General features: G+C 35.2%; 1 protein-coding gene across 6 annotated transcripts in view; it reads left to right on the forward strand.

The window, feature by feature from the left end:
• Positions 1-15,625, forward strand: part of CEP120 (centrosomal protein 120) — a 40,114-nt gene extending 24,489 nt beyond the window's left edge. For 3 of the 6 annotated variants that reach the window (XM_086770260.1, XM_086770262.1, XM_086770264.1), the window contains 5 exons: positions 592-714; positions 2,177-2,275; positions 8,807-8,926; positions 12,673-12,818; positions 13,515-15,625. In XM_086770260.1, the coding sequence (XP_086626386.1) occupies positions 592-714; positions 2,177-2,275; positions 8,807-8,926; positions 12,673-12,818; positions 13,515-13,755 (729 nt within the window). In that variant the 3' untranslated portion in view covers positions 13,756-15,625. The remainder of the gene's footprint in view (positions 1-591; positions 715-2,176; positions 2,276-8,806; positions 8,927-12,672; positions 12,819-13,514) is intronic. The other 3 variants (XM_086770263.1, XM_086770266.1, XM_086770261.1) reach the window with 2 other exon arrangements.
• The last annotated feature ends 8,335 nt before the right edge of the window (positions 15,626-23,960 follow it).

The following is a 23,960-nucleotide window of genomic DNA, read 5'->3' on the forward strand; positions in this document are numbered from 1 at the left end:
GTAATATCTACATGAAACTGTGGAATTACACAGTGAGGGCAGAGTAGCATAGCATGAAGTCATTAGTCACTGAAGTCTTTCTTCTTCAGCCTTTCTTCTAAATCATTATTTGACTGTACAAAGTATTAGTTGTTTCCTCTTCCAGACATTCCGAAACAAGTTATGCTGGTGAAATTGAGTAAGTAATAAGACTTCATGTAGTAGATAACACTGTTGGCTTTCTTTTAAAAGATATGTGTAAATCTAAATAGTTTTGTTTTCTGTGTTTCTTCTGCCAGTTGTTTTAGAAATGTGAACAGCAATGTTTATAAATCTTGATTTTCCATATATGAGGACAGACTTCTTTTTTCTTTCCAGTACTGAGAAAAGATGCTATTTAAAATTCTTCCTATTAAAACATTGCTGTATGCCATCATCAAGAAATCATTAATTATAAATGTGTAGCTTTCAGTGTCTGTTTTATATCAGATAATTGACAGTAAGATGTTTGTTCTAGGGACTAAGGAGTAACTTAAGTTCTGTAACCTGATTCTTTGTCTATGAATGGATTTTTCTGTTAACTTGCATTATATCTTGATATCTTTAACACAGCTTTGTGAAGCAGAAAATAAGCATAAAATTTTGGAGAAGGAGTTCCAGCAATACAAAGAACAGCAAAGTAGCAAACCAGAAATCCAGCTACAATCAGAAATAAATCTTCTCACTTTAGAAAAGGTATCTTGGATTTTCCTAGTCTCTAAAAATGTCACAATGGTCTGTTCACTGATAAGGGAGATGTAGAATAATCTTACAACATAAACTGGTTAATTTGTCCATTTAGTTTTACTTTGTCCAGCAATTTCTTCAAACTTTATATATTCAGACACGAATAAGACCCAACAGTAGTCTTATATCTATTGAGAAAGCAGTAGTGTTAGAGGCTAAGGCAGGAAAAATACTAACCTACATAGTTAAATTGCTGCCATCTTGATTTATGTTGGGAACTCTAAGCATTCTGTTTATAAAATTAAATAAAGAGTAAGATTTTTTTGAGAGGATTAATTTAGACTGATATTCCATTATGTGCATTAGTGTTTTTTTTATTAAGTACTTCTGAAAAGAGGTTGTATTACTTATCAGTGGAATGGAGTCGCTGTCGTAAATTGATTTCTTAGGAACTGTACATGCATTCAGAGTATATTTTACTTAATTAAAACCACAGATACAGGCATTTTATGCTCAGAATTATTGTGATACTTTAGTCAAATTATATAACCAAATAAGCTGAAAAATATGGACCAGGCTTCTTGGCACAAGATGCACTCACAGTTATATGACCAGTCTGCATGTTACTGTATGCTTGAATAACTTCTAACAATTTAAGCAAATGATTCAAAGTGTTTGTCTATACAGACTTTTAAAAACTCTTAGCTTAAATATTTTTAGGTTTTCTGGTTTTGTTATTGTAAAACACTTTTTTTTTATCTCTTTACAAATTTAATGGTAAATAATTTTTGTCTAATTAAAAGAAAATATCACAACCTCAGAGTTGTTAATTAAAAACCCCTAATTTTTCAGGTTACTGTATTCTATGTGCTTCATAACTGTTTTCATTTGCATTTTAATGCTAATTTTTTTTTCACAGAATACAGTGAATTTTTTTTAGTGTGTAACACTTTTAAGATTTATTTAGATGGTAAGATCAAAGATTCACACTAGATATGTAGATTTTAAAGAATCATTTGAACAGATTTCTGTTTTGGAGAAAATTCTGTAGGACATAGCTTCCATGAGCTGCAGGAAAGAATAAAAGAATCTACACACCTTTTAAAGGCAAGATTTGTCCGTCAGTGTTTCTGTTAAATTAGTGTTTATAATCTTAGTCTGAAAAAAAAAAAGGAGGAGGTTGCTAATTTGAAAATTTTTAACTTAAAGGTTACATCAGCAGCTTTAGTGCTAAAAACTAATCTTTTCTTTTTTGTATAGACGGCTATCCAATAAAAATAAGGCTATATTTTAAACAAGAAAATGTTCATGTGCCAAAATATTTATGTTATATTATATAACAGCTTTAGATGATGTTGTATATTACACTACATAAACACTTTTCTTAAACCAGACGCTTTGTATATATACATCTTTCAGTGATTGTTATTGCTGTTATTGCTTCAGCTGATATGATTTTAATTGCTTTTAGGTTGAACTTGAAAGAAAGTTAGAGTCAGCTACCAAGTCAAAGCTCCACTACAAACAACAGTGGACAAGGGCTTTGAAAGAACTTGCAAGGTTAAAACAGGTATGCAGGTCTTCTTTTGTCATATGGGACAACCAAGTTAATGTTATGTTGGAAGCTACTTATAATTACTGTTAACTACTGGCAGTTTTCATTTTATTACTGTTTGTCTTTGCAAAACTAAAGCTCTGATCTATGCTTTTTACAAAAATGAGAACAACAAAACTGATGAGAGTTTGATGCTGGACTTGGGAAAGATGAATGCTCAGGTCTGTGAAGATGGTTAGCATGGCTAAAAGCAGGCATGATTCAAAACCAAAAAATTTTATTTATCTCATTCACAGTAATGCTTAGTCAGCACTTCCAGAGAAAACACTTTGTTCCCATCCAAGCCCTCTTGGTCAGTTACAGTCCTAACTGTTCTGCATTTTAATGTAAAATGAGTGAAGGATAAAAAATGAAATGAATGAAAAACAAATCTTAGCTTTTAGAAACAATGGTTTAAGGTTTGCTGAATGCTGTGAAACAAAGTAAGCTTGCTGAAAATTTAAACTGGGAGTTAAACTTTTGTCCTGCTTTTGGAAATCCTAGTCACATACAGATGTGCTGTGGTTTTTTACTACTGTGTTTTAACGGACCTCGTGTGTATGCGTGTATATATATGTATATAGAGTCATACACACATGACTTGAAAATACTCTGTTCAAACTTGCAGGAGTAGCAGCTTCATCCTCACTGTTATGCCTCTGTTATTTGTTATCACTTGTTTTTTATGAATTACAGTAAACACTAGCTAAACAGTATAATTAAGAGTGGCAAACATTTCTGTTGGTCTTGATGAACAATCAAGCCCAGTTGCTGAACAAACCTTGACACAGACATAAAGGTTCAGAATTCAAGTTGAGTGAAAGGTTTTTATTACCTGTATCCACTCCTACTTCCTGCTTGAGGAAAAGCGTGGTGGATTTCTTTTAAGAATTATACTTCCAACTTCATTCGTGATGCTAGCGTATTCCTTTTTTGGCGAGTAAGAAGCTAAGCCCGCATCCTCCTAATTTATAACCTTTTAAAATGTGTATTTCTCTTTGAAGAGAGTGAGTGTACTGTGTAATCACTATTAATAATTAAAACTTCATTTTTATTTGCTGTCTTCACATTGGTTCTTTTTTGCCTAATGATAAAAGGAGTCATGAATTCTCGTCTCCAATTTTCTGAAACATCTATGCTTGACAAGGTGATAGAAGGAAGAATATAAATCTTATCTCTCTGATTAAGATTCCTTCAACAGTCGTGAAATGTCCAGGCTATTTTTCCTTACTGCCATATTAAAAAAATCCCTGTAGAATAAAAGAGAAGATTGTTGCTTGCCAGATTAACACTAGTGTATATCACTATGAGGTTTTTATTATAAATTTCGTCACTGTAGACCTGACTATCTTAATTTATTTACATAAGTAGATGGTTTCAGATGACTCTTTTACTGAAAGTGAGAACCATAAAATAAGTTGGCATGTACAATGATTTAGGCTACTTAAAGCTTTTCTACTACAGAGCAAACTCTTTCAAAGTAGTTTCATGTGGTTTTTATACTCCTGTGCTTCATCTTATACTTAATCTATTGATAAAGGATTTGAGTGACTTTAAAGAGCCAAATAAAAGTTGAAGCAGAGCTGATCAAAAACCATTTACTGTGTTTTAAATATAAATTTGGACACTGTTGCTTCAGGAATTCTAGATTTGCTTTAGTTCAGATGATTTGTGCAATTGTGCATAGTGTGACCAATTTCTTGTTTAAATTGGATTAGTACCATGTTAATTTTGCATTGCCTCTGGTGAATAGCCACAGGGCTGTAATCTGTGCCAGAAATTTGTCACACCAAAGCTCTCTAGAGAACTATACAAAACATTTGTGTAGTGAGGATTAGACGCTGAAAGCCGTATCTTAGATTGTTAATAAATGTTAATGACAAAACCCAGCTGGTAAGTCTTGGAAATGAGATCTAATGCTTTGTGCCCATTGCCAAAAAAATGTTTAAACAGAGATTTCCATTACTCAAAGGTGACCTAGTACAGTCAATTTGTGAATTAAAGAAGCATAATCTACAGGCTAAGCATTTAATAAAATGCTCTTCTGATTTGAAATCATAAAAGTCAATGTTTCTTTAATTAAGAAGTTTCCTTTTGCTTTGGAACTAGTTCTTAGCACACATCTGTGATGGTTTTATATTTTGCGGAATATGAGATATGCAGTACATAACTTAGAAAAGTATGAGACTGTTACAGAAAATGCTCTAAACTTCTCCATATCCGGAATTTTGAATACTAAATACAGTGCCAGTGGTAACAAAAAAAAAATAAAAATCTGAAGTACATGAGGACACATACATCGTGCTTACCTGTACTTACCAAAATACAGAAGTTAGCTGAATTTAAACACGGTTTATAAAGCGGAGTGAAAATAGACTTCACCTAGCTTACTTTACTTCCCTCTTTGTTACTAAATGGAAGTCTGTATCAAAACTTCATTTATTATACCCTTGTTCAGCTTTAGGAAGATGAAAATGTCAACAAGTTAGCTATGTGTCTGTGCAGCCAGGTAGATTCTATCATTTGCAGAGGTTTCAAAAACTGTCTTTCAAAGTTTACTGACTGGGAGATTTCAGTGCTACACAGATGAGACTTCTGTAGCTTTTATGTATGTGAGCATTATTTCTGAGAGCAATCAAACCATTTACAAAAAATTACATGTAACCTTACTGAGTTCTTAGATGCTAAATTCATTACCTGTCTGAGTACCAAAGCAAAAATCAAAGCTGGCAGATATGTAATTTTCAGCAGTTGATAATCTCTTATAATCTAGAAAACTAAAATCTGAAAAGGTACATGCATGCATTATTCAGTGTTCCGGGAGAAATGTTTTTTAAGTCTTTTAATGTGTTTGTGCCCTACAAATCTGTTAAAACCAGCACTGATGCATTTGTTTAAAACAACACAGATTGTATTGGCTGGCTGACATTCACTCTGTCTTGTCTAGTGTCTTGCTTATCCACTCAGTAATTAATTTTATTAATTTATAAGTAATTTAGCCAAGGATGGGATGTAAATCTTTGTTTAAAAAAAACACAAAAAAAAAAACGGTTGGAGGTCCAAGTCTTGGTTAAAAACTGTGTCTTGAAACCATCCAGGCCCTCCTACTGACTTGTCAGCTCTGTGTTATTTTCAGAAAACTTTACTTGAGTTCCTTAGCTTCGATCATAAGTTTTTCCCACAGACTTGCGTGGTATGTGTGAGTGGGAGAGTGAATAGTGGCTGCTATTTAGCCATTGTTTAGTCTAGTGTATGTATGTTTACATCTCCCTTTTGGATTTATAGGCAGCTATGGCAAAATAAAGATTGTGCTTCCTTGATTGAAGAGCCTCTTAACTAGAGCACCTGGCGGCATACAGGGATTCTTTTATGATCTGGTTATAATTGAAATTTTGAGGTTTTTTTTAATTACCAGTTAATTTTTATTTAATGCTGGTATTGTTGTAGTACCATAGGTTTCAAAATGTGATTGAAGTTCCTAGTGTGTGAGCTCTTAAAACAGTATTCCATGTCTCAAGCACTACATTATGGAGATGCAAACTAGAGAAGAGACGTAGTAAAACATTGAAGTAAATGATCTGATAACTAGTGTGTGGCTTTGTTTGGATTGAATTTGTTTTGTTCACGGGGATGTAAGAGGAGGATGGCAAAAAATCAAATTAATAAAAGAAAGGAATATTGGTGATAAGTTTTATTGAAGGAAAAAAAAAAAAGAAAGAAAATTAGTGAAAGCATGACTAGCAGTGCTGAGAAAGTAGTGAAGGAGAAGGTACCTGGGCCAACTAAGAGTATATTGCAAAAATAATTTTCAGAGTATTTTGGACATGGTACTGTTGGTTTAACTATGGCTGCCTCACTATGAGATAGTGGCTGATGGTAATTAGGTAGAGATGCAAGAGTAAAGTTTCGAAGTGTTTTGAGTTTCTAGTGGGTCTTACCTTCTATCCAAAAAGCTGCCTTTAGCCCAGCAGCTGATGATTCTGGCATGTTCTCTTACCTGAAACTTAAAAATGAAAAATTCTAAAAGTTTAAAATTTAAAATTCTAATAGTTCTTACTGAGGCATAAAACAGCCTCACTGACTACAATCAGCAGTTGGGAATAAATCTGAAATGTTCCTTATTTCAGGATATATTATGGGACCTTATTCACTTTGGAAATGTAAAGTTTGCCGAAAGTCTTTACTGATAATTTTAAGCATGTAAATATGTATGTATAAACTTGTGTGCACTGAGGCACACTTTAAAATGCTTTGTATTCAATTATAGCTTAGTTTTTAAGTATACACAGAATAAAATGAAGATACTTCAAGTGGATTTAGAAATCGTAGAATCACAGAATAGTTTGAGTTGGAAGGGACCTTTAAAGGTCATCTACTCCAACACCCCTGCAAGGAGTAGGGACATCTTCAACCAGATCACATTGCTCAGAGCCGCATCCAACCTGGTCTTGAATATTTCCAGGAACGGGGCATTCACCACCTCTCTGGGCAACCTTTTGCAGTGTTCCACCACCCTCATTGTAAAAATTTTTTCCTAATGTCCAGTCTGAGTCTGCCTCCTATTTTAAAACCGTTATCCCTTGTCTTATCACAACAGGCCCTACTGAAGAGTTTCTGCCCATCTTTCTTATAAGCCCCCTTTAGTTACTGGAGGGCTGCTGTAAGATCACCCTGGGGCTGAACAGCCCCATCTCTCTCAGCCTGTCCTCAGAGGAGAGGTGCTCCAGCCCTCTCATCATCTTCGTGGCCCTCCTCTGGACAACAGGTCCAGGTCCTTCTTATGTTGGGGGCTCCAGAACTGGACACAGTACTGCAGGTGGGGTCTCACCAGGGCAGAGTAGAGGGGCAGAATCACCTCCCTCGACCTGTTGGCCACGCTTCTTTTGATGCAGCCCAAGATGTGGTTGTCTTTCTGGGCTGCAAGGGCGCATTGCCTGCTCATGTTAAGCTTCTCATCCACCAGCACTCCCAAGTCCTTCTCCTCAGGGCTGGTCTCGATCCATTCTCCACCCAGCCTCTATTTGTGCCTGGGATGCTGGACTTTGCTCTGTTAGTACCATAAATTTGCGCAATTTGTTTTATTACCATTGTTTTTCTAATTTTGGAAGATCTCATGGTAAATTCTGCTATGCTTCAAGTACTAATATGCAGTAGACTTTGGTTCCTTCTCTGGCTTAAAAAAAAAGGCTTGTTGCCCAATGGATTGTTAAACTGTGATTGGAAAAAGTGGATTGCACACCTGAATGGCTCTGATAAAGTGACACCAGCTTCATCAGTGTGATGAATAAGAAATCCTTCCTTCTCTCTCATGTTAACAAAAGACAGTCTTTTTATGGCAGCTCAACATATCATTACAAGATTGTTTATAAATTAATTCAAAATCAGTATGCCTCACTTCTTATCAAATTGTTGTAAATTCTTTGCCATCTTCTTGTATTGATGTATTATTAGGAAATGGGTTTCTGTTGCTCTGCTGTGAGAGCAAGTTTGCTGTTACATACCCTGAAAATTGTTATGACAGACTTTTAAAGGAGTCAAAGACTAACGTTGGGAAAGATTATTTGAAAATCAGAGTATGAGATGTGTAACTTAAATTCCACACAGGATCTATCAAATAAATCTGCAAAATCCCTTCTTACTTGCTTTCATGTTTTTTTTCCAAGTTGGACTGTCTTAAACTGATTGCTAGGGAAATCTTGCCTGAGAAAATGTTGATTTTTACTTTTAATTTAAAATGACTGTGCTTAAATGTCATTATTCAGAGTCATGCCATGGCGCAGTATAGAAATTCTTGACTTTCCCTGTTACAAGACTAAAAGGAATTCTGTCTTTTCCCAAACAAGGAAATGCCAAATATTTGTCATTTTTATATCACAATTGTGTTAGTAATTGAATTAAATTTCTAATCATATTTGTGTAAAAGGAAGTCCTATCCAACATTAACTTGGAAAGAAAAGGTACTGATAGTTTTTTCTCCTCTATGGAGAAAAGGAGACCTTAGGACTCTCTATATTCATTACTTCCCTGCAGATCTAAGGATATTATCCTGAGCAACGAGCATGCTCACTAGTGAAACTGTTTTGCTGGATTTAAATTCTTTTTTGTTAGACTTTCTTACCAGAGAGAAACATCAAAAGGAATAAGACCTGAACAAAGCATTCTTCAGAAAAGCCTTGCTTTTTCTACATCCCCCTTGGCTTTTGCATCATTTTCTTTTGTCTGTTTCTTGATTTTATTAAACATCACTAAAGCTGTTTCTTAATCAAAAAACTTATAGTTCTGAAACTAATTAGTTTGATGAAGGCATAAAGGACCAAGGTATTAAATGAGATCAGTTCTGGTCAATAGGAAAGCATTAGGAATATTCTGTCTTCTTTCTGGCCTGATTGAGCTTCAGACTTTGTTCTATTAACCTTCAGTATGTGTACTTCTTCTAATGTCTACTTTTTCGTTGAGTTTGTTTAAAATATCTTTTTTTTTTTTTTTTTTTTTTTTTTTTGCTATCAGTTTGCTGTTGCAAGCACATTACTGTACAGCAGAAAACTCTGGATCTTTGGTAATGTATCAACTTATCACGAAATTTGCAGCCCCAAATGCCAGCGCAGAGTTTTCTCTGAAGCTGCAATTGTAAGAACACTTTCAAAATTTTCCTTACAGATCTGACGAAGACACTCCACAAACAGAAGGACTGGATTAGAAGACTTCTGTTCAGTCTAGTCACAGCTATTTGATTATTTGTGTGTACGATGTGTCTCATTATAACCTTTCATTGGTAGGCAGGGATATTGTTTTCTGCTGGCCTGTTAAAGTTGTGCTATGCTAGTAGTAAGTGCTGTTTTGCATTAGTTTTCCAGTGCTTAATTTTCAGGTGATATTTGCCCAACATATCTTTAAAAGAAAATCTCTGAATTACTGAGATACTCAAATTTGACAGATGCTAATATCACAGCTTCCCACGACAGCAGTCCTAGTTTAAAATGGGACAATTAGAACATGAATAAAGTGAACTACAAAGCAAGGAGATTTTTTTCCAAAGTTAATCCTTTCCTCACTATCTGCAACAGTCCATTGTACTGAAGCATGCATATCTGCAAATCAGCATAGGTAGAAAGGCTAGAAAAGGAGAAAATGTCCTCTCTTCTGTAAAAGGTTTAGATTTTTGACATCATCTAGGAGAAAGATGTCAGCCTTATCCTCCACAATAATGAGGATTTTTTTTCCTACAGATGAGGCAACTTGCTTGTATGTTGCATTATTACATGATTTATTGTCTGGCCTCCAAGACAACCACTTTTAGATAATGTCAACAGGAAAATCAGGTTGTACTAGACAAATTAATTCCAAAACCAGAATTTGGATATGCAGGCTGTAGAATATCTACTACAGGGATATGTGTAGCAAGTTTCTTTAGACTTTTCTAATCAGGAGAAGTAGCTAGTCACCAAACTGAATTACTGGATTCTTTACCTGTAGGGGCAGACACGTAGAAATTTCTAGACTTGTTCTACATGTACAGGGCAACAACTCCTCTCCTGAGGCTAAACAGAAGTTTACAAAGGAGATTTAACATACTTGAAACCTTAGGTCACATGTTTGCCTTAAGATATTAATCTCAACTTTTTTTTTTTTTCTCTGAAACACAGCGATATTTTAACTTGCTTTGTTTTGGAAAGGATTTCATTTAGGAGATCTAATGAGAGCACCAAGAACAGTGATGGTCTCGAAAAGAAGTAAATATTAGTCTGTCCTTATACTTCTAGATTTTGGGTGATTAAGGTAATTAGATTTGCTGTCCATTTATTTACTTGTACTATAACTTAAGTTGTACTATTTTTATGCCACCCTATTTAAGACTAGATCATGTTATATGATCTATGACATTTTATAGTGAAGCAAACCACTGAAGATAAGGCAGCTATCAAAATAGTTATGATCATTCCATTCCTCTTCATCGTCCATTGTATACTTGAAATTTGATTTTACTGTCTGGATGCTATTGCCTATCCAGATATTTAGAAACCAAAGAATACCAGTGTGATATTCTCTGGGACTTTATTGGCAAAAAAAAAAAGTACCCTCAGTCTTTTCTTTGTGAAATACTTAAACAGTAATGCTTTTATTATTGTAATATTTCTTAAAATACAAATATCTATCTTAATTGGGAACATTAAGAAGCTCCAAAAATGTTTGGTATATTGCTTAAGTGATTAATTTCCACTGTTTTAGTAACTTGAGTCACGTCTCTAGTTGGAATTTACTTAGTTTTGACTTCCAGCCAGTGCTTTTCATTGGGTGGAAAAAAAAACAACCTAGCCAACTGATATGGAATACCAATCTATCCCATACAAAGGCCAGCAGTAGATGCACAAGACCTAGAAACTCAGTTTGGATATCTTTGAATATCCTTTAGCTGCCCTTGGTCAATTAGTTAACTACATCATGAGCCAGTGGTTGCATTCAGGGTGTCATGTTTAACAGACATCAGTGGATGTATTCTTAATTTATCTGTTTCCTTTTCAAATTAATTCATATTTTTGTCTGCATCATATCCCACTCTTTCACATTCACTTTTTCCCCACTAAATAATTTTGTATTGGCAGCAAAATGTTTATTCCAGAGTGACTCCCTCATTTATGAATATATCAAAGAGTAGATTCCTGTGGAATCCAGTGTTACCTTCTTGCTATCGTGGAAATGATCAATTGCTATCCTTCTTCTGATCTGCTAAACCTTGGGTCATCTGAGCGGACTTTCTCCATGACAGTTTAGTTTTGTATTTGGTTCTGGGTGGTTTCTTTAATGTGGTGTTTTGTTGTGAGGTGTTTGGTTTCCTAAGACTAGTTGGAAGTGAAACTTTTCTACAAAGGCTGAATTCATTCTTCCTGGTGCACCCATACAATTCTGTTAGTTTTGGGTTTAGTTACAGTTTCAACCAATTTGGCCACTGTAGAAGTAAGTCCTGCTGGTAGTTCCTGGATATTTCTTAGGCCCCTGTTTAAAGAAAGAATAAAGTAAAAAAAAATGAGGAAATAGTTTCCTGCTTCTGGTTTTATTAGTAGTATATATACCTTTAACAAGTTGGTCTGAAGTCTTTTTAGCCTGTCTCTGTAGCTCTAACATTTAATTTGCCTGGCTGATGTATTGGATTTAGTATAAAAATGAAATATTTGAGGGTTACGTACATGTTATGATTTCTTGTCAAGTACTTATCTATTGAATTGCCTGTTCATGTTAACAATTAGGACTCTTTGTTTATACTAACTTCTTGTGAAATTCAGATTTTCTTACCACTTATTGGTCATCAACAGGGAGTGCTTAAGATTCTGGGAACTGAGATGCAGGAAACTGCCTGACTAGACTCTTCCAAATATTATTAGATTGACTGTATAATGAATACACTCACACATATAAAACAAAATTATCTTTTTTACCCTTATAATAAATATAAAACTGATTGTATTAACAATCAAATATTTCAGATGAAAGCAATGTCAAAATTGCAAAGGTAAGCTTGCACTTCACAATATGTCTAGATCCAGGATGTTTGTGTAACCCCCTGCCTTATTTTTTAACTACAGGAAGAAAAGCCATTTTACCTCAAGTCTTCTGTATCATTCAGAGTATAAGACTGGCTGTATTGAGTTAGAGCACAAGGTCATATAGAAAATGACTGGGAGGAAAATAAGTGGAGAAAGAACTGCACTTCTCATTAAGACACTCTAATGTCACAAAGTCGTAGTGGACAGAAACTGTAGTTTTATAACAGGGTATTAAATCCACAGAATAAGTTATCTAAGGTTTCCCATATAGCTAGACAAATGTGAAGAGAAACCTCACCAGAGATTTGTTTTCAAGGTTTTTTTTTTTTTAACCACAAGTTGCAATTTCAAAAAGTAGTTCTTGAAGTTTTGACACTAGGCACTATGGGGCTGATGGAACTTTTCTGCAGCTATTTAGTATTCTTCTGGTTTTTATTTCTGGAAAAAAAAAAGTTATAATTAAAAATACTGTATAGCAAAGGAATAAATCTGAGTATCTTGAGCAATTCCACAAGTATAAGTTTTATGTTTACTAGCTTAAGCCAGAGTTGGTAAAATGGTTTGTATAATTTTTGCTATTTTGTTAACGGGAAGATATCTGTGACTAGGCTTCAGCTGATCCAGCCTGAACAGGTCTACTGCAAGTGTGATAGTCACTGGTCTTTCTGGATTATAGATATCAACAGCTAAGACTTTATTTTTAACTCCTGCATTTCTAATACTGCTGGAGACTTAATTATCATTACTTCATTCCTGAAGTTTTGCTCATATCACTGTAATTAGCACTTCTATATGCAGTCATGTAGTCAACTATTTTTACCCTTTCCCATGTAGCGTGAACAAGAAAATGCAATGGCTCACCTTAAAAAGCAGCAACAAGAGTTGGAGCACATGAGGTTGCGCTATTTGGCAGCAGAAGAAAAAGAGCTGGGGAAAACAGACAGACAAGAGCTGGAGGATATCAGAAATGAACTTAACAGGTATAAAAGCATTCATAAGATTCCTTTTTTTTTTTCTTCCCTTCCCCTCTTTTCTTGCCATGTGCCTCAAAATAGGAGAACGTTCAGTTAAATCAAGATTATAATCGGCTTTCAGTCCAGTGAAAGAACACAGTTTAGTGTCCCTTAGTTAAAGATTGCACATTTATAAAATGCAACTACAATATAGAAAATAGTACTACAATGTAGAAAATATATGTTTAAGGCTACTGTACCTTTTTTTTGTTATGGTCATAATTGTGCAGCGCTAGGCTCTTTTCTATTTTAAACCTTCAGTTCTAAGGATAGCTGGTGCATTAAGAAAAGAAAGGCATGCACTGTTCATATTTGGATGCATTAAAATTTTAAATCTATCTAATGTTGTCAAAAAACTGTCTGCAGTGGTTCTGTATGTTGAACCATTAATTTGAGAGCTGTTTACGTTCTCAAAATAGGAGCCTTGGTAGCAAGTATTATACTTACATATGCTTATAGAAATGATATTGTTTGAATTTAAGTATTGTATCAACATTCCTTTTACTTATAGTTGCTCTTCCCTAGGGAGAGGATAATTTGTTACCTTTTATATATTTCTTTCTTTTACTAACTACTTCAGTAGATAAAGACTTAATATGAAAGTAATCAGAGTGGTTTTTCATATGTCTCATCCTCTGATTCTTTCAATTTTATTAACATCAGGCTAAAGCAACAAGAAGAAGAGAGAAAGCAGTTGCAAGAGATTAGAGATCATTCTGCTGGTGGAGTGGATAGTCTTCATTCTAGAAAAGTAAACGAGAACATGGATGATTATCTCTCTCGTCTGATAGAAGAGAGGGATACCCTGTTGAGAACAGGAGTATATAATCATGAAGACCATATTGTAAGTGAACTTGATCGTCAAATCAGAGAAGCTATTGCAAAAAGGAACATCACAAAATAAAAGCATACAAAAAGTTGTTTAAAAGAGCCTTACTTTGCAAAATATGTAAGGTCATGCTTAATTTTGCACACTGTTGTTAGCCTTTTGAAGTCAGTGTAAATATTTGCAATGTGAAGTTAAGCACAGTTGTAAGTTTTATGGGGACAGTGACTTTTAAAATATTTTTATACTCATGTATATATATGTAAATATATTTATCTTGTGTACTTTCTTCTGAAATGTTTTGTACCTCTTTTTGCATCACTCTGGCTAGGTTTATTTGTAATATTTTTAATACTCATTCTAAGATTTTTGGTCAATATTGTAATAATTTCTTTCAATTTCTGAAGACTTCTTCAGCTATACTAGGGAAAAGTGACATCAACTGTTTTCCCTGATAGAACTCTTAATTCTGAGCCAAAGTGCAGCACTGACCAAATGCCACTTTACTAAGTCAGAAAGGTAACGAGTTTTTGATTCTTCAGCTGTAGTTAAGATATCTAAGTTTTATAGTAAACAAGATACAAGGTTTTGTATGGGGGGAAAAACTCTCAAACAGTATGAAAATGAAACTGAATCAATTATTAATTAACTAGCCTGATTGTACACAATTAAAATCCTTTTGTTGCCCTAGCAGTTTTGCACATAAGCCTGTAAGGGTGAACCCAGGAGGGTAAAGACCTACTGCAGACATATGTGTGCATTCTTCTATCCATCCCTAATAAGGAAAGATACTTGAAGCACTAATTCAGTGAATTTATACACTTTAAATTCTGAACACATACGTAAAATAAAAGCTTTTCTAAGGAAAGATGTTTTCCTTAATCAAGACCTAACCACTTTGCAGTTATTTAATGTCTGTTTTTAGGGATGTTATCTCATTACCACTTAAATTTTACGTAAGGTTTTGTTTGATTGTGGAAGTATGAGCAGGGCACAGTCTCAAGGTGTTAAATGCCAGAAGAGAAATCCACAGGAAATGTTAGTTTGTACATAATCACAGTTGAGAAAGTTTTGGTTTCCAGCCTTCATTCTATTTTAGTAATTTTAAAAGCATAACATTAACCTACAACACTGTCCTTTCTATAGGCATTTTTGCCTGTTCTGTAGGCACAAATGTTTCTCTATTTGAATCTCTACTGAAAACATCTTAGGATTTGCTACTTTTGGAATGAACTAATATACAAATGCAAAAATTCCTTTTTTTTTTTAACATAAAATGAGTGAACTTCCATGGACATGACTATATACATGCAGCCTTCCTGTTTTGTGTGGTGTTAACTATGAAGTGGGATTTTTTTTATATATTGGCTGGCTTTACCTCTAGGTGCATTGTTTTTCCTCCTCCTTACCATGAGCCTATCTCCTGCTAAATAAACTATTAGTTTACGCTCCTTAGAAAAGTCTTAAACAAGTTAAAGAAACAAAGTTCATATTCTGTGAGGAATTATCACTTATCAATACCAGGCTTTGTAAGAAGTGCTTTTGTAGTACTTTGCACAGTCTATTGTACTTTTCAAATTAGTGTGCTTGAAGATATCCCTCTCCACTAGCAAAGCAGAGAACACCTTCATAAATCCAATACTAATCCATGAAAGTAATTTTACAGTTTTTTTTATATCATGACTTTGTCATATCACAGATGCATGATCATATGCAATTACTGTAAATGAATCGGGGAGCTTCTGTCTTGAGAGGAAGACTTGCTCGTGCTGTTTTTCAAATGCTTGCTCACTTGCTAGAAGTGTAGTTTCTTCTTCAAACGCTGGAGGGTGCCTTAGACTTAAAGATCACAAAGATGGTGTTGACTAAATCTCTAAAATTTTTTAACTGGTATTCTGTGACTTTTCAGGTGTGTTACTTTATTTAATAAAATTGAAATTTTACGTAAGTACTAAGGGTTTTGTGTGTATTTTTTGACTATTTGAACAAAAAACTCTTGTTTACTCTTTGTTGGTGATATAGCAGTCTTTAAGTGCTTGAATCCATAAAATTGACAAGTTCACTTTTGAAGTTGCTTTCACTTTAGTTTCTAATTGAGTCTTTTCCGTGGCTTGTAAAGACTGCAACAGTCATGTTGCTGTGAGGTTTAAAAAGAAACTGCTTGGGTCAATTTTCTTTTTAGTATATCAAAGTATTGAGTAAAATAAAGGGTAGGATACTTCTGGGTTTTTTGGGGTTTTTTTTTGTGTTTGGTTTTTTTTTTTTTACAAAACCCAAACATTTAAAAGACTGATAATTTAAGCTATTTGGGTCTGTTTTGTCATTTGAAGATCACTACTTACAAGGCGAGAAGCATTAATTTTGTTAAAAAACTTATTTAGCATTTTTATATTCATTACCCTTAGTGTTCATTGTTTGCATTAGAATGAGGAAGTTAATTATACTTTAATCTTTGTTTCAATTTCTTTTTTCCAGCATGATTTGTCTATGTGCTTCCATCTGAAGTACTCTAGAAAAAAAATCCGAGTTTGTAGTAGATATCTGTAGCAGAGATGAGCTCAATATTACTCTTTTTTTAAAACAGTATTTTTATGTTCAATTGTTTGCCTTTTTATTGCCTCAAAACCCATTTTAAAGGTTATAGCTATTGAGTAGAAAGACCAAATACCATTTTTAAATACAAAATCTTTTAATTTTTATCTTAATCTCTCTTCATGGCGAAAGAAATATCATTTGAAAGAGATGCTTAAGATAATAAGCTTATTTTAATTCACCCAGCATAAAAAAACTACTGGGAATGAAACCTGTGCTTGCAGGTTCAGTTCTCGTTTCAAACACCTTAGAAAAGGGAGTGGGAAGAGGAGCAACTCTCCTGGCATTCTGGCAAACTCCTGCTGTTGATTTTTATGCATCTAGATTTTGCTAGGGAAGTTGATGGAATTATTTCAAAACAAATACTCTTACCAGTATGTTTCTGTGAACCCAAATGCCTGTAAAAATGACTAAATGGGAGCGGAGGATGGGTGGAGGGGGGGTTCTGTTCAGTGGCCAAATCAGTTCCAGCTTTCATCTGTCCTACAGTTCAGGCCCAGAGCTTGCAGTTGGCTTTGGATTAGGGAACTTCCATTATATCCTGTATTTGTCCAATATAGTCTTTTAAAGGAAAGGCATTAGCCCATCTAAAAATGAGGGTATTTAAAGACACTGTTCTTTTTTTCTGATAATCTTGAGCCAGAGCATCCCCTCCTGTCTTTGTATGTGCTGATTATTCGTAGTAGTAGTGGGGATTTGGTATTACTGATCTTTACTACCAAAGAGTTGCTTCAGAGTATTTACTACAAGTTCAAAAGTAAGGCAGCAAATCTGGATGTATATGTTTATACAGCTTGATTTGGAGCACTAGATAAGATTTTGAGAACTGTTATGAAGAAATGGACCTTTTTCCCTGTTAATTGTTAGTGTTTATCAGAAAAATTGTCTCTAAATTCTTATTTACTTTGGCAGTGGAATGCATTGTGAAAAAATATGACAAATTATTTTAAGACAGCACTGTTTTGCTTTGGATCTGGATTATTTAAAACACAGTTTCATATTGATCTTTACAGTATATTGCTTTTTGGGGGTCAAGCTATAACCACTATTTCTATAATATTTTAGCAGTTATCCAACACTTAACACTAATACACTTTCAAGACTGCTGTTGTGGAAAAAGAAACAATGTTATGTCTAGCACTGAGCTTTCAAGTATTCAATTCATAGTTCTCCTTTGCTGCAGTTCAAATGCTTCTCCCTTCCATCCGCTGAGATAAACCTTAATGCACAACTAAAGACAGAAGTCCTTTATCGTATCTTCTAAGTGCTACTGAAGTATTTTTACCACTTATTATATATTTACGCAATTATTTATTTTGCTGCTACTGTGCCTGAATGATCACGACCTGTGTCAAGTTTTGGATAGGAAGCCTTAGCCCCGCTATTGTTAAAGACACAACTGTAGAAAGGCGGCTGCATACTTAGATCTCATTTCATTTGTTTCTCCAGGGGGTTGTATTAGTAGTGTTTTCATTAGAAATGTTTTTACAGATGTCGGCTATCCAGATATGAAGTCTCTGTGGTGGAGAAGCAGTCAGGAGTTTGGCATTCAGAACAGAAAGAAAAAAAAAAGTCAACTTTGAGGGACTAATTTATAGAAAAATAATTTACTGACTTTCTGATGTATAAATGTACAGTAACCCCATGGCGGCTTTAATGTAGAGTAATTGAATTCTTGCAAGTACAGTTATTTTCTATTCTTAACTTGAAGAAATGCTACAGCCTGACATTCCCCGTCACTGAAGACTAAAATAGTCTCTGTTAATAATGCTTCTGGAAAAGTGACACCCATTGCTTTGTAGTTCAGTAGTCTTTTTTTTTTTTATTTTTTTTTTTCTTCCAAGTGAAATACTTGCAGTAGTTTGACAGCATTTTAAACAGTTTATGTATTACTACAAAAAGTTTTGTTCTAACAATATACATAAAGAGTAGATGATTATGGAAGTGTAGTGTTACTGACTGTTTGACCAAAGGGTTTTGATACAGTTACAAGGCCATAACTATGTTGACAAAATAATATGACATTGACATTTGGAGTGGGTGAACTGGGGCAGATGTAGTCTAGTGGGAACAACCCGCAGTTGCTGCTTGTCTCTTTAACTGTACTACCAAAAAAACCTGTAAAAATAGTTATCTGAGGACTATGATATACTATGAGTAATATAAATTTTGTTTTACAAATACAGATGTAAATAGGGCAGCAAAATGAAATCATTTGGTTTTGAGTTGAGCAGGCAGTCAAGCTACTAAATGTTTTGTAGAATTTAGGTTTAAGTGGCAATGGTAAGACTTCAACGTTTTTGTATTTGCTTAATAGCTTGGCGTAGGTGAGGGGGATTTTTTTGTTTTGTTTTTCACCTCTGGAGATACAGAAAACAATTTTATTGATCTTGTGTTATGAGATGTTGGTTATACAGGACACCAGACCATCAGTATGTTTGCCTGAGAAAGCTATTTTTGGCAACAAAATAAATATAACGCAATCCAGATCGAGGCTGAAAGGCACCCGAAGCTATTATTTGCTTTATAATCAGACGCACACATGTGAAGGTTGAGTCCCATTTGTACCACACATGAGGTTGACATGATGATTCTCCTCCAAATAAACAGGACAACTTAATAGTTTGTTCTTATAGCCAGCCCTTTAAGCCAATATTGTAGGCATGTTTTCATGAATGGGGGTGCATATTTGGTGTAAACTGCAGAGCATTCCTGCTTCTCCAGGAACCATTCAGATGATGTAGAGGGTATGTTGTTTGTACTATATAACATTTTTATGCTTGTATAGCAATAGTATTTTTTTACTGTAATTTTTCTGAATGTGGATGCATATGTTTTAAATATTTTAGCTTATTGATTTATCTTGACTTTTCTGATTATCATCCCATTATTACACTGAAGAAATTGAGCTAATAACCCAAAATAAATGAAAAAATTAAGCAGGATGTCAAAAAATAAGACCACACCACTACCAGAAGGAATTGGTAAGTATATTTCTGTAGGTATGTCTCCATGAGAGGACACTGCTATTTGTAGAAAAACTTGCACACCTCAGAAACATGCCTGTGTGTCTCTGCAGTGAGTTTTACCTGTCCCATGCTACTACATTTTGCAGAGCAGATGAATTTACCTTTTTTTAGTTTATGACTGTATCTTACTGCATAAATACAGCAAATCATTAAAATGGTCTTAATGAGAATAAATATTTTTATGCTACTGATTGCTATTTCATTTACATATGTCATCATCATCAGTGCAGGTGGCTTGTAATAGCCTGAGTAGAAATAGGTAGGCTTAGCAAGAGGGCAACTTAGAAGGCAGTCTCTCTAATGCTGTATAAGAGAAAAGCGATGCTTTGCCATCCTAACCAAAAGCTTGTGTTGCAGTACTTGGAGCAACGCGTCAAAATCTCTCCTAAATCACTTGTGAAGGGGCTCCCACTGGTAGGCTGAGGGTTGGGCACAAAGTCTGTGGTTTCTCTGCCCATCTTGGTTACAGGGGCGTTGAGTGATGTTGAGCAGGGCTCTGGGCCTCCACTTCCTATCAGCAAAATAAGAATAATGTGGGAAAAGCTTTTCTGTGTAAGTGGTTCACAAACTGCTTTAAACTCAGACTATCTGTGCTGGATATAGTTGTCTTAATGCCCTAAAAGGGGTAGTTACTAGCTTCTACCAGGATGCTTCTTCAGCAAATGAGTACAAGCTGTTTACTGATTCATCTACTGGAAAAGAGCAAAGTATTTCCTTTCATTTTTCTGGTTAATTACCACTTCTTCCACAAGCTTTAGCAAAAACCAAAAATACTTTAATCCCTATGTATAACTATCTGATTTCTAGGGAAATTCAGGGAGTCCAAGGCTGCAGCCTTCCAATAAAGCCTAGGTTAATCTTCTTGCAAAGAGATGAATTAAATAAAATCACTTGGTGAGGGCAGAAAAAAAAGGCAAAATATCTGAGGTTTTGGGCCTGTCCCACACAAGACTGTAAGTAGCATGGGGCAGTACTGTTTACTTTTGTCTCTTTCTTGGTAAGATAAAGGTGATTCCTCATTATACTGATGCTTTGATGAATAGCTAATTCATTCTTTGTTGGTACAGCTGTTCGGAAAAGAAAAGGTCAAGCATTGTTTGCCATATCCCATCTATCGAGCAAATAAGTAATTGCAAGGGTTTTAGTGAAAACTTTTATAGGAAAATCATTTTGTAACTTATTAGTATTGAAATACTAATAAAAGCAAATCCCTATTATCCTAACAAACATGACAGATACTGTTGGTAATGAGTCTTGAAGGTAGGGGAGGCCAACTCTTAGCAAAGTAATTCTCCAATGCGGTGAAACCAGCTGGCCGCCACCAAGCAGGACGCCTGCGCTCCCATGCCAAATGTGGTTGTGCCCACAAGATGGTCACAAATTCTCCATCCAGGTCTGGAGCTCAGCAGGAAAACTCAGGGGCCACCGAGCCACAGAGGGCACTGGGAGAAGAGGAAGGAAGCAGTGGCTTTGCCTCCACTGTGCTTGCCGTCATAGGGAAAAGACGCTATTGCTGCTGCTAACAAAACCTAAACATAAACCTCTGCCTGTATAAGTACAAATTCTCAATTTTTTGCCAGAGTGGACTCTTGCCCTCTTCTGCCCCCTGTTCCCCCCTCTATTTTTTTTTTTTTTTGCTTTTCCTGTTCTCACATGTACACTTAATGGAAAGAATAGCAGATTTCACCAGGAAACAAATACATTGGGCTGGGGTTTTTTCAACAAACAATTTTAAAAGATTGGTAATTAAATATACAGACAAATTACCTGTTACTTTATATACTTTTTATTGAAAGCAATCTTGATCAGATAATTATTTTTTTAAAAAGCAATATCTACAGAAAATAAGTTTTTATCTTTTTTTTTTTTTTAAGATCCTTAAGCAGTCTTTCACAAAGAGCTGAGGATTTTTTTGAGTTTTCTTTTTTGCTCTTTCATGCTCATTGAATAAGTCATTCACAACATCTGCACAATTACTCCTGGAAATATCCCACCACTATAAAAGGAAAGTATCTTAGCTAAAATAAATGCTTGTAGAATAAAAAAAAAAAAAAAAAAAAGTCTGCCTGTGTCTTTATTTTGCTTGCTGCTTATTTTACCACTCCAGTTTCAGATAAAAACGCATTTCATGCTTTATGGAATGCAATCTGTTACAGAGCACGGACAACATACCAACTTGTGTACCACAAAATAACAAGCTTGTACAAGTACAGGCAGGGCTGCTGTTTATACTGCCAGATTCAAACTTTTAGTTAGATAATTTTTGGCAGTGAAAACACCCAGTTGGTTACTTATACACCAGTTAATCCTAACTTAGAAAAAAATGAAAGTCCATTTAGGGCCTCTAAAATCTTAGCTTAACTTTTGTACTGTGGTAAGAGATGATTTAGGGTATGTCACATTAAAGACTGTAATTCTTAAAATCTTTCTTCTCTGTCAAGCATTAGGTCTTTAAATGCTAACACTGTGTTTTTACGCAGGAGTTTAAGAATGAATACTGAGTTGAACTACAAAGCAACATTTAGTGGGCTTAGCTCAAAATTTGTGTTATGTAAGCTCACAAAAGAAGAAAAAAATCAGCATTTAGTGTTGTCTGATTTTTTAACAGAGGAACGGGGGCTAAAATGAAGAAGAGCAGTATGAAATAAACAGACTACCCCATGCGGTTTGAATGTGTATGTATGTATGTTTAAATACGCTGGTGAAAGAATGAACACGGTTAACAGAATCCACCCAGGTTTTCTTAGGGCGGGGAGACTCGCTTTATCTTATGGCAGTTTCTTCATTTTCTTCTGTAGCACAGAGTGGTATTTCAGTGGCTCGGCATCCAGATTACGTAATGGCATTTTTATAAGAAGAAATAAAATTGTCTTTGGGGACATGAGAGGCAACGTGTAACCTGGTCCACAATATCTTCCATTTCTGTTTCTCTTATCCTTTCAAAACAAAAAACCAACCAAACAAAATCCCACTGTCATTTGGGGGTTTCCTGATGGAGATTTCTGAAACCTTGGATTTATTCATCTAAGTCTCATAAATACATATTTTTAAAATATCACAGGCTCAACTCCCTTTTCCAGCTCCATTTTTGTTATCACAGTATCTATTTTAATGGCTATTAAGCTACAATGTCCGTACCTTATCTTTGTCAGTTAATGTATCTAATTCCACCATCCCAGAGGGAATAAACCTGAAGCTAAAGCCTGCAATATATTAAAGAATCAAGAACGCTTATGCAGAACAAACAGAGGATTTAGCTTGGATAAACAGCAGAGAGCTCAGTGTCTTTTATGTCCAGAGCTCAGGACTGGAAGAAGAAAATGACTATAAATCATCCCTGTGAAACAACATAACATAAATGTTGTATGTTTATTTAAAACTTTATACAATCATTTATCTGGGCTATAGCTCAGTTTCAAAAAGTGCTCTGTTGTAATGAGGTACTGCGACTAGCAGTGATCAAGAGTAAAATGATATATAGTTCTTAACCAGAATTTGCTTATGGGAAGAATGGAAAGCACTTAAGCAGACACCAAGTATCTATAGCTAGTAGATCAAGCGGGAGGGTAATGCAATAATAACAAAAACTTTGATAAATTTTTTCCTGTTTCTCTTCAAAATATCACATTTCTTGTAATGTGACATTGTTTTGAGAGCTAAGCAGCCAGCAATTTATGCCTTAATTTTCACACTTGAATAAAGGCTGATTTGTTGTCAACGTCCGAGGTATGACATGTTGCTCCACCAGACTTAAATTAAAAAAAAAAAACCAGGCTAAATCTTCGTCTGGGCTTGCATTCCAGGGAGAAGCGCTTTTTAAAATATGCTGCTGTTTTTTCTCACTTATAGCAAGCACTGCAGTGAATTCATGGCTAGTAATTGCTAATTTTTTTTACTTACAGGAAATTGAAGAGCCACTAACGATATATTTACTACCTAAGGAGACAAACAAAAAATATAATGCAGTTTTAACTGCAGAAGGAGTTCTTTTCCCCAAGTTCTTTGCACCCTGGATTGTCCAGAGTAGAGCCCATAGTCTCCCAGACGATGTCAGCTTTTGGCCCCAGGGATGGCCAAGCACCCATCAGGTGCTGGGACAGAGTTTAGCTACAATGTCCCAATTGCAAATGTGCCCCACCAGGACAGATTCAGCCTTCACTGTGCGTGGGCGTGCTCTTTCGCACAGCAATTCCCACTGCAGTGTTTTTTACCTAGCGCTTCGGTGTCATCTGGGCAGATCTTCCCCTGTGGAAAAGCACGTCTGTGGCACAGGAGATCTCCTGTGTCTTTGGCAGTGGCAGCTTCTGCTCTGGCTGCAGATGCAGTCCCTCTCCCCAGTTGCTGCATGCAAGTATCTTCAACACTGCCTGACAAACCTCCCATCACTTTGACAGTGCATTTAAGTCTCAAGCTCTCTAATTTTTTATGACTTCCAGAGCTGAGCTCATGGCAACTTAAAGCCTAAACTGTTCTGTTACTCAAAACAGTATTATTTCAGTTTGCAGGACCACGGATTTGTCAGAGGTTCAAGAATTAACTATTAAAAAAGTAGTAAATCCAGACACATGAATGGCACCTGGATTTTTTTTAACAAATTTTATTTTGTGGCCCATGTGGACAAGGGCCTGTAGAGATGGGGCTGACTGAAGCATGATATCTGGT

Source organism: Chlamydotis macqueenii, chromosome Z (assembly GCF_036417535.1).
Source record: "Chlamydotis macqueenii isolate bChlMac1 chromosome Z, bChlMac1.mat, whole genome shotgun sequence".
NCBI classification, from domain to species: Eukaryota; Metazoa; Chordata; class Aves; order Otidiformes; family Otididae; genus Chlamydotis; species Chlamydotis macqueenii.